Below are 10,190 nucleotides of genomic sequence, written 5' to 3' on the forward strand. Positions count from 1 at the left end.
GCGGCCGCAGACTGCAGTTCAGTGCGGCTGCCAAGTAGCACAAATCCCTCTTTTTTCTCTCTGTCTATTTTAAAATGAGTCGTGAAGACAACAGCAAAGCCCATCTTTACTTTTAATTAAATCAAACAAAGAGAAATGTTCTCACCTTGTCTTAAAATAGTCAAAAATCTTTAGAGTAAATTACTTCCTCTTCCAGCTGCTGCAATAAATATGCAGCAGAGGAGAAATACGAATGTAACCACTGCGGAACCGTCATCAAATAGCTTTATTTCTCTCTCACTCTCTCTCTCTCTCTCTCTCTCTCTACTGTACAATGCCAATTTCAAGTAGCTACAAAACAGTTCTGTTGGTATACAGCTGGACCGTAGTGTGTGATTTTGTGTGTGTGAAAAAATTACAATTAAATGCAGGAAAGGACGGCAGATGGGAATTAAACCTGCGGCCCATGACATCAAGGACAGAGCCTCTACCACTAGGCCACCCAGGCACACATGACCAGTGAAGTGTGTTGGTGTCTGCCTGTGTGTGTGTGTGTGTGTGTGTGTGTGTGTGTGTGTGGGTGTTTTTGTGTTTGTGTGTGTGTTTGTGTGTGTGTGTGTGTGTGTGTGTGTGTGTGTGTGTGAGAGAGAGAGAGAAGTTCTGTTATTGTTTATATTACAGTCTGTAGTTGCAATTTGACTGTCTGGCAAAAATGCTGCGTCATGCTTACTAATCAGTGGCGATGTTTGTAACCACAGTGGAGATCCCTTTGATCTCAGTAATCAGCCAACGTCTCATGTATCACCTGCTGTTAGACTGCTCCCATTAAGAGACACTGAGAGCAACCTGTCAAATAAAGGCCCAGACAGCCTAAACAATAGGTGGTATCAGTGAAATGACCTCATTGTGAGCGCCAGAAGGCCTTTGTGAACGTATTGATATAAAATGTATGTGGATAAACGTTAAAATGTGGGAATATCAGCGATTCAAAAAAGAGGTTCACTGTGCGTTTTGTTTGGAAATGTCGAAGATGTTTAACATGGGCAGCGAATGTAGGAAGATTTGGAACTGTTGTCATTTGGAACCTCACCAAGCCAAATATATAACTCATCCCAGATAAATGAGCACATTGGCTGAATCTAAAGTAAGAATACTTACATAATAAATCATGTATGACAAGTAAAAAGTGTTGGCGTGGGAGCTATAGTTGAGTATATAACTCTATGAGTTATAGAGAAGGAACTAAGATGGTTTCCACTCTTCCCACTCTAGTGACGTCATCACTCACTCTAGCTGACGCAATACACACCCATTATAATCAATGAAATTTCCTGAAATTTACAATAAACAAACAGCTTTTTCACAAAAACTGTAAAAGATCACAAACTGATGAGATATAGCCTGATAGCTGAATATTTCGTGAATAGTTTAAAGTTTGAATCAGGTCTGTAGGTGAAAGAATGTAGGAGGAGATACATTTTAATTTTTTTTTTTAAGGATTTGAAGGATTGACATTGACTTTAATGTTAAAATAAAATGTTTATAAATAGTAGAACAAAAGTTGAAGAAGTCCCATCATGTGCTGAAAGAGCTGGACATTTTAATAGTTGAATGGTTTTTATATAGCCTGGCTGATACCAGACCCTTCTCAGTTGTAACAGAGAGAGTGGGTCATTGACAGTACATTGACAGTTCATTTCCAAAGGGGCGTCACCAACGGACGCCGCTCAAATGCCTCTAGGATCATTGGATAGTCCTTCAACCAATCAGACCAACAATCCGGGTGATGCTGCGCTTCGGTAGCCGTCATGTTGAATGTAAACAAAAAGCTGCTCGCCGTTGCTGCGCTATCGTCGTCTCGTAAAGCCCGCCTCAACGGTTGTGAGTGGTGTAAAGCCTGCCTCAATGGTTGTGATTGGTGCCTAGATTTTGGGGACATTGGAAATGGGTTTGAATGGGCTCTTAGCCAGACAGACTTGCAGAGCAAATCTCAAATTTGCCGGAAGTTCGTCAGGGTTTACCCAGGCTAGTTATTATAGCTGAACGTATGCAGAAGTTACAGATGACCAAAATATGTACGGAAGAGGGAAAAATAATAAAGAACAGGATAACAATAGTTGGAATCAGAATCAGAAAGGGTTTTATTGCCAAGTACGTTTTTTGACACATACAAGGAATTTGTTTTGGTGTTGTTGGTGCACATCACACATTCTCTAAATGTAATATTAAACAATATAAGTATAGGTATAAACAATATAAGTATATGTACACAGTATGTATTAAATTAAAAATAAAGATAGAAATAAAATAAAATAAAATAAATAAATAAAGAGCAAAGAGCATTACAGCAGAGAGAACAGTGGCATGAAGAGCCAGGTGGAGAGTCAGGGTGGTTTCCGGGCCTTGTTAATAAGGCTAGTGGCGGAGGGGAAAAAGCTGTTCATGTGGCGTGAGGTTTTGGTCCTGATGGACCTCAGCCTCCTGCCAGAGGGGAGTGGCTCAAAGAGTTTGTGTCCGGGGTAGGAGGGGTCAGCCACAATCTTTCCAGCACGCTTCAGAGTCCTGGTGGCGTAAAGGTCCTGGAGCGGTGGGAGATTGCAGCCAATCACCTTCTCAGCTGACCGAATGACACGCTGCAGTCTGCCCTTGTCCTTGGCAGTGGCAGCAGCGTACCAGATGGTGATGGAGGATGTGAGGATGGACTCAGTGATGGCTGTGTAGAAGTGCACCATCATTGTCTTTGGCAGGTTGAATTTCTTCAGCTGCCGCAGGAAGTACATCCTCTGTTGCGCTTTCTTGACGAGGGAGCTGATGTTCAGCTCCCACTTGAGGTCCTGGGAGATGGTAGTCCCCAGGAAGCGGAAAGACTCCACAGTGTCATTTGTGGAGCCACAGAGGGTGATGGGAGCTGGTGGGGCTGGGTTCATCCTGAAGTCCACAACCATCTCCACTGTCTTTAGAGTGTTGAGATCTAGATTGTTTTGGTTGCACCACTTCACCAGGTGGTCAGCCTCCGACCTGTAAGCGGACTCGTCTCCATCAGAGATGAGTCCGATGAGGGAGGTGTCGTCCGCGAACTTCAGAAGCTTGACGGACTGATGACTGGAAGTGCAGTTGTTGGTGTAGAGAGAGAAGAGCAGAGGCGAAAGAACACAGCCCTGAGGCGATCCGGTGCTGATGGTCTGTGAGTTGGAGACGTGTTTCCCCAGCTTGACATGCTGCTTCCTGTCAGACAGAAAGTCAGTGATCCACCTGCAGGTGGAGTCAGGCACTGTGAAACACTGGAGAAACAAATGTCTGTGAACACTGGAGACAGCTGGTCAGCGCAGTGCAAGCTTGATGGGGAGACAGCATCTGGTCCAGCAGCTTTCCTGGGATTCTGTCTCCTAAAGAGTCTGTTGACGTCCCTCTCATGGATGGAGAGAGTCGTCACTGAGGTGGGTAGGGGGGTGCAGGTGGAGACCTTTTAAGGAGCGCATTGGTGGGGGGGCCCAGGGCCCTGCTGAGGTGGGGGAGGTGGAGGTGATGCACAGTGGCTGTAGCTGTAGGGAGGTGTCGTGGGGGATGGTGTCAGGACTGACCTTTTGTCTTTCAAATCGACAGTAGAACTCGTTCAGGTCGTTGGCTAGGTGTCGGTCATTGAAGGAGTGGGGGGTTTTAGGCTTGTAGTTGGTGATCTGAAGTCCTTTCCAGACAGTTGCAGAGTCATTAGCTGAGAACTGGTTTTGGAGTTTCTCAGAGTACCGTCGTTTAGCCTCCTTCACCGCCTTGCTAAACTTGTACTTTGACTCTTTAAACCTGTCTTTGTCCCCACTCCTGAACGAGTCTTCCTTAGCCAGCCTTAACCTTCTGAGTTTGGCTGTGAACCAGGGAATGCTGCTGAATCAGCATTTACACAATAAAGATATAAGATGATACAAGAGCATAATGCATATGCTCCAAAGCCGACTGGACCTGGCAGACAATTTAACGCTTAATTTCCCTTGTCAGCTATATTGAAGGCTGGGACAAAGGCAGCAGACGTCAACCCAACTCAGCTCACAGAGAGGAGGGCTATATACACTTACAAGGTGAGGATGACATCCATGGCAGATCGACTGGCCCGTCAGCAGGGCAGGGAACAAGGCATTGGCACAAACGAGAAAACAGTGAAGTTCTCCCAGCAGGATTATGAGACTCTGCGCAAGCAGTGTTTGAAGAGTGGATGCCTGTTTGAGGACAACTGCTTTCCAGCTGAGCCCACATCACTGGGCTACAATGAGCTGGGACCAGACTCATCCAAAACCAAGGGGGTTGTTTGGAAAAGGCCAAAGGTAGGAAGCCTCTAAGAAAACACACAAAGCAATGAAAACTAACCAAACAAAACAAGAACACTGTTTTTTAAATGATCCTACGGTTGCTGAGCTTGTGACTGACTTGACATTAAGTATTGTACTTCTTTCATTTAATAAATTGCGAATATTTAATCTTTTAAACTAAGACTTTGAAAAGCAGAAGTAAAAAACCATATACATAAAAAAAGAGTAGCTGTACCATGTTACTTTCTGCATCGCGACCAGAACACTTGAAAGCCACAGAAGTTTAAACCTAAACCTCATACTGTATTACTATTCGCCATAGTAATAGTCTCTGGGAGAGAATTTACCTAAATGTGTTGAATTATGTGTTTGTGAATTATTTTCATATGGGTTTTCTTTACTTTCAACGTAGTTATCAGATCTAAATCATTGAACTGTATTTCCTCCTATTGTCTCAGTAGTGTGATACCAGACAATCCATGAATGATTTCTCAAGACTGCTCTCAAATGTTCAACTGTTTGATTGTTTGGTGCTCTATATAGGAGCTGTGCTCAAACCCAAAGTTCATTGTTGATGGAGCCACAAGGATGGACATTTGCCAAGGAGCTCTGGGTAAGTGAGGGGAAAGAATGGATGGATGGATGGATGGATGGATGGATGATGGGATGTTTTGGATTTTCGAAGGGAACCACAAACATCCCTGGTCTATACCCCTCCACCCATTCTGCCATTAAGCTTGTGGTGGTTTGTGGGCACATGCTGTTTACAGCACCTGCTGCACTACGGTGAATGCCACATATTGCTCAATCTCAGAACATGTGTCTGATTTTACTGTGTAGGTGACTGCTGGCTTCTGGCTGCAATAGCCAGTCTGACTCTAGACCAGCAGATCCTGGCTCGTGTAGTGCCCCAGGAACAGAGTTTTACTGAAGGTTACGCCGGGATATTTCACTTCCAGGTCAGACAAATACCCTTCTTATCTGACTTCTAACTTTTTTCCTGCCATGTCCGACCATAAATGGTGATGGCTCAAAAGCAATGAAATAGTGTACTTTTGTGTTTTGTACTAAGTTGCCCTATATTGCCATGCTGTGACATGCAGAGTATAGAACATATTATTCAAGGATCACACAATTGTCTTGCTCATGAGTCATAGAAGTATTTGACGTTGAGTTTACTGATGGGAATATTTTCTTCTCAGTTCTGGCAGTTTGGTGAGTGGGTGGATGTGGTGATCGATGACCGTTTACCCACAAGAAATGGAAAGCTGCTGTTCGTTCACTCAGAAAAGCGCTCAGAGTTTTGGAGCGCGCTGCTGGAGAAGGCCTACGCCAAGTATGGATGGTTCTTTTTTTGCTTCATCGAAAACGTTAATCCAGTGAAAATTTACAATATATAGTTGGTAAATCTGGTCACATCCCTCTGTGTCTGACAGGTTGTATGGCAGCTATGAGGCCCTGTCAAGTGGAAATGCAATTGAGGGCTTTGAGGATTTCACAGGAGGGATTGCAGAAGTATACACTTTAGACAAAGCTCCACTGACGCTCTTCCAAATCATGCAGAAGGCCCTGAGCCTGGGTTCACTGCTTGGTTGCTCTATTAATAAAGTAGGTCTTATTTTCATACTAATTTGCTTATTTTCATAAAGATTTACATGCTTACCTGCAAGCCAACACACCAACAGTGAAGTGTTGTTCTTGGTGTTTTCAGAAGACCAGTGCCGAGGCAGAGGCAGTTACAGCTCTCAAACTTGTCATAGGACATGCATACTCAGTCACTGGTGCAGAGGAGGTATATGATTATCTAAACTGTCAACATTATGCTGTTCTTTCAACTGCATGCAAATTACATTGCCTGCTGTTGCTCTCTCCCAGGTTCATTTCCAAGGTAAGCTGGTTCAGCTGGTTCGCATCAGGAACCCATGGGGTCAGGTGGAGTGGACTGGGCCTTGGAGTGATGGGTAAATAATTACGTTCTAGATCCTTTAAGTATCAGCTACCGTTAGTTATTTCCAGGATTATCCTAAAAGCACGATTTTATTTTTTTAAAATCACAATTAGGTCCAGTGAATGGAACAATATCAGCAAAGATGAGAAATTGAAGTTGAACCATGTGGCTGTTGATGGTGAATTCTGGTAAATCTATTGGCTTTAACCATTCATTTACATGATTATAAATGTAATATTTTACATATTTTCACCATCACCAAATGAACTATTTAGGCTCAGACTAGAAAAAGTGATGGACACAATGTTCTTTGTTGAGAAATGTGTTTCTCTCCTCAGGATGTCCTATTCAGACTTCATCAAGCAGTTCTCCAGGCTGGAGATCTGTAACTTGACCCCAGACACGCTCATGAGTGATAAAGTGGGCCGCTGGAAGCACTACCAGTATGAAGGGATGTGGAGGAAGGGATCTACTGCAGGCGGCTGCCAGAATTTCTCAGGTAACAGAGAAACCATATGTATGTCTGAGCAAGAAGTTCTGTTACAGGTTTTTATAAAGAATTACACTTTTGTCTGTTCCAGACACATTCTCGTCCAACCCTCAGTTTGTGGTGCGCCTGGAGGATTTGGATGATGATCCCCTGGATGGGAAGGATGGATGTACCTTTCTGGTTGGGCTCATGCAAAAGGATGGACGACAGCAGAAGAGGCTCGGTCGCAACCTTGAGAGCATTGGCTTTGCCATTTATAAGGTGCCATAGAATAATTTGAGTTTCATTATCATGAAATCAGAGCTCTGTATTTGACTGATTTCTTCTGTCTCTTTCCTTTTCACAGGTCCCAGATCAGGTCTGTAGTTAAACTGTTATATCCCTTACTTTCTCTGAAATTTGAAATGCAATATAGACATCACAAGTGTCACAAGTATTGCTTGATTGCATTGTGATTTTCTGGGTGGCTTCTTGACGTTTCATTTATAAAAGACCTTTTCTCCTGTTACTCTTCAGTACAAAGGCCAACGCAATGTTCACCTAGGTCCAGATGTCCTGCTGCGACAGAGAGCTGTGGCCACGAGCAGCTGCTTCGTCCCCACACGGGAAGTGTGCAACCGCTTTAAACTTCCTCCAGGAGAATATGCCATTGTTCCCTCAACCTTCCAGCCGAACAAGAATGGCAGCTTCCTTCTCAGGGTGTTCTCTGAGAAACATGCTGCAGCCAGGTATTGTGTTACAGTAACATACAGACTGATTGATGTCTGCAGGCTGATGTAGACCTCAGAGCTTTGCTGTAATACAGCCATCTAGTGGACAAAGCTCAGAGGCCAGCTCCTTCTTTGGTCACAGAAAAGTCTTAAATTCACAGTCAAAATATTACACGCCAACAGAGTGTTCAAGCTGTCTATTTTTTTTTCAGTCCACTGGAGCCGCACATTGACATTCAAATAGAGGAGGTAAGAACATCCACAGAATGATATAGCTGCTATTGCTTTGGTTAGGCATTATTTTCTTTCCACCTTAGTACTGAGATTAAATGAAATAGCATGTCACATTCCATTTGAAATGATTATTGCTTAATGTTTAACATATGATGTGTTAAATTTAACAATATTCAAAAAATGAATCAAATTTGAAAAGCAAGTGCTTCCTCTATTTGACATGAGTAACATACTGTCTCCGTCTCACAGCAGGAGCTATCTGAGAGTGATGTGGATCCTCATTTCAAGGAGCTCTTCAAGCTGAGTGCTGGCAATGTATGTCAACATGAGAGCTATTGGATAAAAGAAATGTATCAACAGCTCTAAACCTGGATTACAAATCCAGCAGTAAAACAACTTACAATGTGCATTTTTCAAACAGGGCATGGAGGTATCAGCCTTTGAACTGGTTGAAATTTTGAACAAAGTTGTCTCTCACCGTGAGTAAATTTAAACTCTTACATACATGAACAAGTAGCCTTTTTATTTTCATTGACTTACTGTAAGAGTTAGAGCTAGCTTTGTTGTGTCACTTTCTTGCAGGGTCTGATATCAAGACAGATGGCTTCAGCATTGAGACAGGTCGCCTTATTGTCAGTCTGCTGGATGTATCCTCTTTAAGAAATAAGTTGTCCTCCCAATGTTGAGATTTGGGTGCATTGTAAATATGTGGAATTAAGATATGTGAACAATCAATTTAATTCATCATCCAGGATGAGCTTTTTATAAACCTTAACATTCCTCAGAAAGATGAAAGTGGCAAATTGGGGCTGATGGAATTCCACTTGCTTTGGAGCAAAATCCAGAAATACCTGGTAAGTTGTCATTTATGCAATTTGAAATAAGTAAGTGTAATGAGTGAAATGAGTTTTGGTTGTCATACCTGGTTGTATCTGTTAACACAACACATGGGGGCCTGGGTCATATAGGCGATCTTCAAGAAATATGACACAGACAGCTCTGGCACCATGAACTCCCACGAGATGAGAGGCGCCGCCACTGAAGCAGGTAACAAACATTATCACGTGAGGAATCTCATACACTAATATTATCTAGTTTGAAAGCTTTATTTTTATTATTTATTTTTTTATTTTATTTATTTTATTATTATATTATTTATCCACCTTACTGCTTTGCTGCAAAATGTTCTCGGCAAGTTTACATTTTATGGCTAGAAATTCAGGGATAAAATTGCGTGCGTGCGTCTGTGTGTGTGTGCACAGACTTTAACTCAGATTTAACTCATGTATATTTACCAGAGGAACAAATAGCATGGGCCAGGCTGTGTAACTTAACTCTCTATATATAGCAATCTAAATAGCACTCTGCTATTATCTGACACCTTTTAGAACATTATGCTAACTGATGGCTATTTTTCTTCCCCAGGTTTCCAGGTCAACAATGCTGTGCTGCAGTCCATTGTCAGCCGTTATTCCGATGCTCAGTATGTCATAGATTTTGACAGTTTTGTGGGTTGTCTCATTAAACTGGAAATGCTCTTCAGTAAGTGTTCACAAAATACAACATTATCCATTCAGTATATCTAAAACTGATTTGTAGACTCTGAGAGTGGTGGCATTTTTACATGTTTACACCTTTTTTTCTGTCTCTTTACCAGAAATGTTTAAGGCTCTGGAGAGAGCTCACAAAGGGAAGATTGAGCTGGATATGCAACAGGTGTGTATGATGATAACATAAGCTGCTGGTTTGTCAGCACTTCTAGTTTAGACAGCTTGCTGTATAATTTTGTTGCCTCTTACAGTGGCTGTGCCTGGCGATCTACTGACTCTGGAGACAAGACAAGCTAGGGCCCTTTTGTGATACCTGCTGGAGGATTAACAATACATTTATTGAATTCACAAAGAAAATCTATTTTTTATAAACTAAGTAAACCCAATGACAGTTAACATGCACTCCATAAGTTCCAAATGCTTGAAAATGGCTAAAACGTGTTTGTTAATTTTAATCATATTTGCTGAACATGTACAGTACGGGCCAAGAGTTTGGACACACCTTCTCATTCAATGTGTTTCCTTTTTATTTTCATGACTATTTACATTGTAGATTCTCACTGAAGGCATCAAAACTATGAATGAACACATATGGAATTATGTACTTAACAAAAAAGTGTGAAATAACTGAAAACATGTCTTATATTTTAGATTCTTCAAGGTAGCCACCCTTTGCTTTTTTATTAATAAGGGAAAAACTTCCACTAATGAACCCTGACAAAAGCACACCTGTGAAGGTAAAACCATTTCAGGTGACTACCTCATGAAGCTCATTGAGAGAACACCAAGGGTTTGCAGAGTTATCAAAAAAAGCAAGAGGGTGGCTACTTTGAGGAATCTAAAATATAAGACATGTTTTAAATTCCATATGTATTCATTATAGTTTTGATGCCGTAGAATCTACAATGTAAATAGTCATGAAAAAAGGAAACGCGAATGAGAAGGTGTATTCAAACGGTTCGTATGTTACTGTACATGGGG

At 42.0% G+C, this 10,190-nt stretch overlaps 1 protein-coding gene across 2 annotated transcripts; it reads left to right on the plus strand.

The window, feature by feature from the left end:
* Window positions 1–3,972: 3,972 nt before the first annotated feature.
* LOC120562760 (calpain-2 catalytic subunit-like) lies at window positions 3,973–9,742 on the plus strand. 2 transcript variants are annotated; one of them, XM_039806647.1, is made up of 21 exons: window positions 3,973–4,292; window positions 4,821–4,890; window positions 5,118–5,236; window positions 5,480–5,613; window positions 5,714–5,885; window positions 5,989–6,069; window positions 6,153–6,238; window positions 6,339–6,413; window positions 6,564–6,724; window positions 6,807–6,976; window positions 7,062–7,073; window positions 7,232–7,443; window positions 7,638–7,674; window positions 7,909–7,974; window positions 8,081–8,138; window positions 8,242–8,306; window positions 8,445–8,513; window positions 8,628–8,706; window positions 9,085–9,201; window positions 9,317–9,375; window positions 9,461–9,742. In XM_039806647.1, the coding sequence occupies exons 1-21, from the start codon at window positions 4,056–4,058 to the stop codon at window positions 9,482–9,484; spliced, it is 2,103 nt and encodes a 700-aa protein (XP_039662581.1). In that variant the 5' UTR covers window positions 3,973–4,055; the 3' UTR covers window positions 9,485–9,742. The 2 variants fall into 2 exon arrangements, with proteins under 2 accessions (XP_039662581.1, XP_039662580.1); XM_039806646.1 differs by having other exon boundaries at window positions 3,975–4,292; window positions 5,992–6,069.
* The last annotated feature ends 448 nt before the right edge of the window (window positions 9,743–10,190 follow it).

The sequence above is a fragment of the Perca fluviatilis genome, chromosome 7, assembly GCF_010015445.1.
Source record: "Perca fluviatilis chromosome 7, GENO_Pfluv_1.0, whole genome shotgun sequence".
Taxonomy (NCBI): Eukaryota; Metazoa; Chordata; class Actinopteri; order Perciformes; family Percidae; genus Perca; species Perca fluviatilis.

What these genes read in the sequence shown, in the direction of transcription:
- LOC120562760 (XM_039806647.1), top strand. Translation starts at nt 4,056, where the DNA reads ATGACATCCATGGCAGATCGACTGGCCCGTCAGCAGGGCAGGGAACAA. An exon ending in GAGAAACATGCTGCAGCCAG is followed by an intron (nt 7,444 to 7,637) that starts GTATTGTGTTAC and finishes TTTTTTTTTCAG; the next exon opens with TCCACTGGAGCCGCACATTG. An exon ending in TTGACATTCAAATAGAGGAG is followed by an intron (nt 7,675 to 7,908) that starts GTAAGAACATCC and finishes TCCGTCTCACAG; the next exon opens with CAGGAGCTATCTGAGAGTGA.